This window comes from Triticum aestivum, chromosome 2A, assembly GCF_018294505.1.
Source record: "Triticum aestivum cultivar Chinese Spring chromosome 2A, IWGSC CS RefSeq v2.1, whole genome shotgun sequence".
Taxonomy (NCBI): Eukaryota; Viridiplantae; Streptophyta; class Magnoliopsida; order Poales; family Poaceae; genus Triticum; species Triticum aestivum.
The window spans coordinates 706,541,672-706,549,946 of record NC_057797.1 but is presented as its reverse complement, the minus strand read 5'-3'; the positions used below and the strand labels follow the sequence as shown (position 1 = coordinate 706,549,946).

The 8,275-nt window shown below is 49.3% G+C and overlaps 1 protein-coding gene across 1 annotated transcript; it reads left to right on the top strand.

The window, feature by feature from the left end:
• Window positions 1–819: 819 nt before the first annotated feature.
• LOC123186059 (E3 ubiquitin-protein ligase ATL4-like) lies at window positions 820–2,271 on the top strand. The gene has a single exon (XM_044597853.1). It carries the CDS (start codon window positions 856–858, stop codon window positions 1,876–1,878), a length of 1,023 nt encoding a protein of 340 aa, XP_044453788.1. The 5' UTR covers window positions 820–855; the 3' UTR covers window positions 1,879–2,271.
• Window positions 2,272–8,275: the final 6,004 nt, after the last annotated feature.

Below are 8,275 nucleotides of genomic sequence, written 5' to 3'. Positions count from 1 at the left end.
CCGGGATGAGTGCCGAGGCTTCACTCCTCGGCTCACCCCAGCTCTGCTGACTGCTACTCCATCCTGGGACGCAAGGCCGGCCACTCCTCTCGGCTCGGCTATTTCCGTCCTAATCGGGACACCTGTGAGGCGTAACCGAAAAATCTGAGCCTATGATTGCCGTGGCTGAGCGCCGCAGAATTACCGGTGATCCGTACGGGCGTGTGCTGTCGCTCACCGGGACGTGGAATTAGGGGGTGATTTGGAGGAACGGAGATCCAGTTGCAGATCCACACATCATTTTTAGGAGCGCAACACGCCCAGCCATCATGATGTAACATTTCCTGGCTAGTATTTAGGTAGTGCTAGTTATTTTTCCATTGGATTAGCTCGAGTTGTTTGCAGTTTTCTGGGCCTGAGAGCACGTCACAGGCGTGCCTAGCCTAGCGAAGCAGGCTGCTACCTACGTGTAACGTGCCTCGTGGAAAATGGGCACGCAAATTATTTCCCGGCGACAATTTTGCTCGAACAGGGGGCGGTGCTTTACGTTACTCCACCTGGGATAAGAGTACAGCTTACAAACTACTCCTTCACTTCACTTCACTCTTGGAGTGGAGTAGAAATCATGAAATGTAGAGGTGAATTGGTCATCTGATTTGGCCGCCTGGGGATCATCTGATGGCACCTGATCTGACCGGTCACCGGTATTTACTCCCGGCCCCTGCCTCCGCGCCCCGGTCACACGACCCGACCCGACCCGATCCACCGCGCAGCCCAACCTCGCGGATAAAAGGCGCGAGACCTCCGCCCCCTCACCGGTTAAGCCAACTCCATCTCCAACCCCCACCACCCCACCCAGCCAAAGCCTCCACCGTGATGTCATCCTCTTTCCCGGCTCCCCCGCCGCGGTACGCCGACGACCCTGGCACCTCCGTGTCGTCGTGCATCCTCATCATCCTCGGGCTCTTCGCCTTCGTCGTCGTCGCCTCCTGCTCCATCAGCGCCTGCCTCGGCCGCCGCTCCAACCGCGAGCGGCCGTCTCCCCCGCCCTCACCGCCGCCCGGGGCGCACCGCCAAGACGACGACTGGACGGCGGAGGGGAAGAAGGATCTGATCGACTCGCTGCCCCGGTTCACGATGGCGTCGGCCCTGGCGGCGCTGCCCAAGAGCTCCCCGGACTGCGCCGTCTGCCTCTCGCCCTTCAGGCCCGAGGCCGAGCTGCGGCTGCTCCCGGCGTGCCGCCACGCGTTCCACGCCGTCTGCGTCGACGCCTGGCTCCGCACCACCCCGACCTGCCCGCTCTGCCGCGCCACCGTCGCGCCCCCGCACCCCTCCATCGCCGCCCTCCTCGCCGCCGAGCAGCCGCCGCCGACGCCGGAGCCTGCTGCCGCGAGGGGCAGGGACCGCTCCAGGAGGTTCCGCGTCGAGATGGGCAGCGTCAGCAGCCGCGGCGGGTCGCCCGCCACTTCCACCGCCAGCGACGACAGCCGCACCTACTCGCTCGGATCCTTCGAGTACCACATCGACGAGGAGGTCGAGGCCGTCGTGTCCCGCATGGTGCGTGCCGCGTCCACGGCCGACACCATCAAGGATGAGAAACCAGCAGCCCAGGGGTCGCCGTCGCCGTCGCCGCCCGGCGAGGCGGTGGCCGAAGCGGCAGGGACGCCGCCGCGCGGCTGGCTGCGGGAGTGCATGGACCGCGTGGCCTCCTCGGCGTCATCCTTCTCCTACTCCCTCTCTGCCCGGTGGAGCCAGAGCCAGCAGGGCCACAGGCAGGAGGAGCCGTGGCTGTGGGACGCAGAGGCGGCAACGGTGCCGCCGCCGCCGCCGCCGCCGGGGTCGGACGAGGAGGTGGAGACGACGTTCATGGTGCTGTACCGGTGGATCGCCGCCGTCTGAACTGAACATAATGAGTGAAAGTACCGGGGCCGTCGTCAGGTCAGGTGAATCCAACGTTTTGGAAGCTTCTGTTGACCCTGGCACAGAATGTAGGTGCACATAGGAGTTGGGATCTTGGAACATGAGCAGAGAATTGCAGGCAAGGGTAGATTTGTTCCTTTCTCTAGACTAGCTTTTACCTTACCATGGATGTAGCTGTGCCATGGAGAGTATGTGCGTGTGTGTGGCGACTAGCGACATGTCAGTATAGGTGCTACCATGCAGTCTTTGCCTCAAGGGCAGAGGGGAAAATGGTGCTGAAAATTGGGATCAAAATCCGCTGGATTGGTTCGCTCTACTCTTGCAATGTTATAATATCGTACTATATCTAATATCGGATTCTTAGGGTTAAAAGTAAATGCAATTGATATCTGTCAGGAGAACTAGGCAGTAACCTGGATAAGGGTCGTAGTGACGCACCATGCGCCCATAGTTCAACTCTTGTCGGGAGCGGATTTCTGGCGCCTTATCCGGGTGGGCTCTTTCTATAAAATATGTCCTGACTGACAAAGGGCAAGCATTGATTACTGGATTTATTCACCATATTCTTTGAATGTGGTGATATTCAATTGAATGCCTTGGGTTGAAACAACATTGGTGCCCGTCAGGCTTAGCAAAGAACATCTCGGGATTCAGATCTTCGAACCCTGTGCGAAGAATTGAAGGGCAAGGGTAGATTTGTTCTTTTATGTAGACTAGTTTTATCACATGTAGTTGCTAGATGTACTCCACTCTTGTGTGTGTGTGTGTGTGTGTGTTGCGACTAGCAACATGTCAGTCCAAGTGTCACCATGCCGTGTGAAGGGCGTGCACGGGGGAGGGGGTACTGAAAACTGAAATCCGTTGGACTTATTCGCTCTACTCTTTCAATCTTGTGATATCTTATTCACATTCTTGACATTTGATATCGGTCGGGTTGGCAAAAGGCATGCACCGATTCTTGAAGTTATTTTTGGTGTGATGATACCTAATTTTTTATTATTGAGCTAAAAATATCAATATATCTGTCAAAAACAACAACAAATGATATTTGTTAGGTTGGAAAAAGACATCCAATCATCCACTGAATTGAATAGCTAGTGAACACGTGGTGTTGTACTGCGGTTTGAAAGCCCCCCACGCCCCCCTCCAGGTCACTCTCTAAGGAGCATCACAGGCAGAACCTAGGTCGCCGCCAGCAACCATTCCCCTCCTGCTCCCCTCCCCTTGCCATCGTTAGAGGGCGCCGCCGAGCAAAGCCGACAAAAGGTTTAATGATGACGGAGCCTTTTTTGTTGCGCCTTCGGAGGATCTGGAATGGGGGTTACTGATGGATTTGCTCATCGGTGGGCCAAGCTTTCAATTCGGGTTAGCAATAGGCACCCACCGGCTATTGGATTTATTCGCTCTATTCTCAACGTGGTGATATCCATTTTTGAATTCTTTGGGTTGAAATAACATTGATGTCCGTCGGGTTGGCAAAGGGTATCCACTGCATTGAATAGCTAGCGAACACGGGCGGTGTCCTCTGCACCCCCCTTTTTAGTGCTCCACTGAGTCACAAAGATAAGAAAGCACATACCACTTTCCAGAGTCATACACACCTAATTATGTTCGCATGTTTCTCGTGCACACATTCGGTCTTCAACACAAGAAAGTCGCGGTTGCTATTGATAAATTTCCTGAGAAACGAATTGAAAGCTATCCTCAAAGTTGGATCTTGGAACATGGGAAGAGAACTAAAGGGCAAGAGTTGATTTGTACTTTCTACAGATTAGTTTTACCAAGGATGTAGAGTTGTCATATGTACTCAACTCGTGTGTGTGTGTGTGTGTGTGTGTGTGTGTGTGTGTGTGTGTGTGTTGTGACTAGGAACGTGTCAGTCCATGTGCCGCCATGTAGTCTTTGTGTGAAAGGCTCTAGCAAAGAGGGGAAACACTGATGAAAACTGAAACCCATTGGATTTATTCGCTCCACTCATTCAGTGTGGCGATATCTAATCCCCGGGCACCGATATCCGTCGGGCTGGAAAAGGCATGCATTGTTTCATGATTTATTAGCTACAACTTTACAATGTGATGATATCTTTTTTTTGGATTTTTGGGTTGAAAAAACTATGATGTACCTGGGAAAAAACAACACCATTGATATCCATTGGGCTCACAAAGGGAAACCATTGATCCACTGCATTGACAAATAGCAAGCACGCATAGATGTGATGGTACATAGAGCCGTCAGTACCCTCGGTAGGATGGCAAACACAGTCGGAAGTGCCAGAAGGGAATTCACACAAGCAGGTTACCCAGGTTCGGGCCCTAATACGTCTCCAATGTATCTATAATTTTTGATTGTTCCATGCTATTATATTACCTGTTTTGGATGTTTTATATGCATTAATATGCTATTTTATATTATTTTTAGGACTATCTTATTAACCCAGAGCCCAATGCCAGTTTATGTTTTTTCCTTGTTTTTGAGTTTTACAGAAAAGAAATATCAAACGGAGTCCAAACAAGCTGAAAATTTACGGTGATTTTTTCTAGACCAGAAGAGACCCACGGAGCCTCGGAGTTGGGCCAGAAGAGTCCCAAGGCAACCGCAAGCCTAGCGGGTCTCCCCTAGGGCGTGCCCCTGGCTTGTGGGCTCCTCGGGAACCTCCTGACTTGTTTCCGATGCCAAAAATTCCTATAAATAGAAACCTCTTAAAACAAACCTGGATCGGAAGTTCCACCGCCGCAAATCTCTGTAGCCACGAAAAACCAATCGGGAGCCCGTTCCGGCACCCTGCCGGTGGGGGAAGCCATCACCGGAGGCCATCTTCATCACCCCAGCGGCTACGACCGAAACCATCAAGGACGAGAAACCAATAGCCTAGGGATCGCCATCGCTGCTTATCGAGGCGATGGCCGAAGTGGAAGGGACGCTGCCGCGCGGCTGGCTGCGGGAGTACATGGACTGTCTGGCCTCCTCGGTGTCATCCCTCTCCTAGTCCTTCTCGGCCCAGTCGAGCCAGGGCCAGTAGGGGAACAGTAGGAGGAGCCGTGGCTGTGGGACGCAGAGGCGGCAACAGTGCCGCCACCGCCGGGGTCGTACGAGGAGGTGGAGACGACGTCCGTGGTGCTCTACTGGTGGATCGCCGCCGTCTGAATTGAACATAATGAGTGAAGGTACCGGGGGTCGTCGTCAGGTTAGGTGAATCCAACGTTTTGCAAGCTTCTGTTGACCCTGGCACATAATGTAGGTGCACATAGGAGTTCAGATCTTGGAACCTGACCAGAGAATGGCAAGCAAGGGTAGATTTGTTCCTTTCTTTTCTCTAGACTAGTTTTTACCATGGATGTAGTTGTGCCATGGCCCATGGAGTATGTGTGTGTGTGTGTTGCGACTAGCAATGTGTCAGTGTGTAGGTGCTACATGCAGTCTTTGCCTCAAGGGCAGAAGGGGAAATGGTGCTGAAAATTGGGATCAAAATCCGTTGGATTGGTTCGCTCTACTCTTGCAATGTTATAATATCGTATATCAAATATCGGTTTCTTAGGGTCAAAATTAAATGCAATTGATATCCATCAGGAGAACTAGGCAGTAACCTAGTGACAAGGGTCGCAGTGACGCACCATGCGCCCATAGTTTGACTCCTGTCGGGAGCGGGTTTCTGGCGCCTTATCTGGGTGGGCTCTTTCTATAAAATATGTCCTGCGTGCTAGTGACCACATATCTAGTTTTTTATTGATATATGTCAGACTGGCAAAGGGCATGAACTAATTACTTGATTTATTCACTATATTCTTTGAATGTGGTGGTGTTCAATTCTAATGCCTTGGGTCGAAACAACATTGATGCCCATCAGGCTTAGCAAATAACATCTTAGGGTTTATATGTTGGAACCCTATGCGAAGAATGGAAGGGCAAGGGTAGTTTTCTCTCTCTTTTATGTAGACTAGTTTTATCACAGATGTAGTCATGCCGGATGTGCTCCACTCCTCTCTCTCTCTCTCTGTGTGTGTGTGTGTGTGTGTGTGTGTGTGTGTGTTGTGTCTAGCAACGTGTTAGTTCAAGTGCCATCATGCCGTGTGAAGGGCATGCGCGGGGGGAGGGGGCACTGAAAACTGAAATCCATTGGATTTCCTCGCTCTACTCTTTCAATGTGGTGATATCTTATTCACATTCTTGACATTTGATATCGGTCGGGTTGGCAAAAGGCATGCATCGATTCCTAAATCTATTGGCTCTATTCTCTCGGTGTGATGATAGCTAATTTTGGATTATTGAGCTAAAAATATCGATATATCTGTCGAAAACAACAGCAAATGATATTCATTAGGTTGGAAAAATACATCCAATCATCCACTGAATTGAATAGCTAGTGAACATGTGGTACTGCTGTTTGAAAGCCCCCCACGGCCCCTCCCGGTCACTCTCCGAGGTGCATCACAGGCAGAACCTAGGTTGCCGCCACTGGCCATTCCCCTCCTGCTCACCTCCCCTTGCCACCGTTAGAGGGTGCCGTCGAGCAAAGCCGGCAAAACGTTTTAACAATGACGGAGCCGTTTCTGTCACGCCTTCAGAGGATCTGGAATGGGGGTTACTGATGGATTTGCTCATCGATGGGCCAAGCTTTCAATTCGGGTTGTTGATAGACACCCACCGACTATTGGATTTATTCTCTCTATTCTCAATGTGGTGATATCCAATTTTCAATTCTTTGGGTTGAAATAACATTGATGTCCATCGGGCTGGCAAAGGGCATCCACTACATTGAACAGCTAGCGAACACGGGCGGTGTTGTCTGCACCCCCCTTTTCAGTGGTCCATTGAGTCACAAGATAAGAAATCACATACCACTTTTCAAAGTCATACACACCTAATTATGTTCACATGTTTCTCATGCACACATTTGGTCTCCAACACAAGAAATTCGCGGTTGCTATTGATAAATTTCCTGAGAAATGAATTGAAAGATATCCTCAAAGTTGGATCTTGGAACATGGGAAGAGAACTGAAGGGAAAGAGTTGATTTGTTCTTTCCGTGGATTAGTTCTACCAGGGATGAAGAGTTGTCATATGTACTCAGCTCGTGTGTGTGTGTGTGTGTGTGTGTGTGTGTGTGTGTGTGTGTGTGTGTGTTGTGACTAGGAACATGCAGTCAATGTGCCACCATGTAGTCTTTGTGTGAAAGGGTCTAGCAAAGAGGGGAAACACTGATGAAAACTGAAATCCATTGGATTTATTCGCTCCGCTCATTCCGTGTGGCGATATCTAATCCCCGGGCACTGATATCCGGCGGGCTGGAAAAGGCATGCATTGATCGTGATTTATTCGCTACAATCTTTACAATGTGATGATATCTTATTTTTTTGGATTTTTGGGTTGAAAAAACAACGATGTACCTGGGAAAAAACAACACCATTGATATCCATTGGGCTCACAAAGGGCAACCATTGGTCCACTATATTGACTAACTAGCAAACATGCATAGATGTGATGGTACGTAGAGCCGTCAGTACCCTCGGTAGGGTGGCAAACGAGGTCAGAAGTGCCAGAAGGGAGTTCACACAAGCAGGTTACCCAGGTTCGGGCCCTGATTTCAATAGGAAAATTGTGTTTCAAAATAGGTCCTTGATCAAAGAATACTTCATCTATTTCCCTTCGTTCATTCATAAACATATCATTTTCATGGTCTAGCAAATATTGTTCTAAAGGATCAGTAGGAGGCACGGCAATAGAAGCAAGACCAATAATTTCATCCTTGCTAGGCAATTCTTTATCGTGGGGTTGTCTATGAAATTTAGAGAAATTAACATCATGAGACATATCCCCTACACCAACAGTAACAATATCTTTCTCGCATTCTATCTTAGCATTAACAGTATTCAAGAAAGGTCTACCAAATATGATGGGACAAAAATTATCTTGTGGGGAACCAAGAACAAGAAAATCAGTAGGGTATTTTATTTTCCCACACAAGACTTCAACATCTCTAACAATCCCAATTGGTGATATAGTATCTCTATTAGCAAGCTTAATAGTAACATCAATATCTTCCATCTCAGCAGGTGCAATATCATTCATAATATCTTTATATAGGGTATAAGGAATTGCACTCACACTAGCACTCATATCACGTAAGCCATGATAGCAATGATCTCCTATTTTAACAGAAACAGAAGGCATGCCAACAACAGGTCTATGTTTATCTTTCATATCGGGTTTGGCAATTCTAGCAGCTTCATCACAGAAATAAATAACATGCCCATCAATATTATCAACCAAGTGATCTTTAACCATAGCAATACTAGGTTCCACTTTAATTTGTTCAGAGGGTGTAGGTGTTTTAGTATAACTCTTACGAACCACAGTTGAAGCTTTAGCATGATCCTTT

Bases quoted from the DNA above. Each gene is read 5' to 3' on its own strand.
- LOC123186059 (XM_044597853.1), top strand. From the start codon at position 856: ATGTCATCCTCTTTCCCGGCTCCCCCGCCGCGGTACGCCGACGACCCT.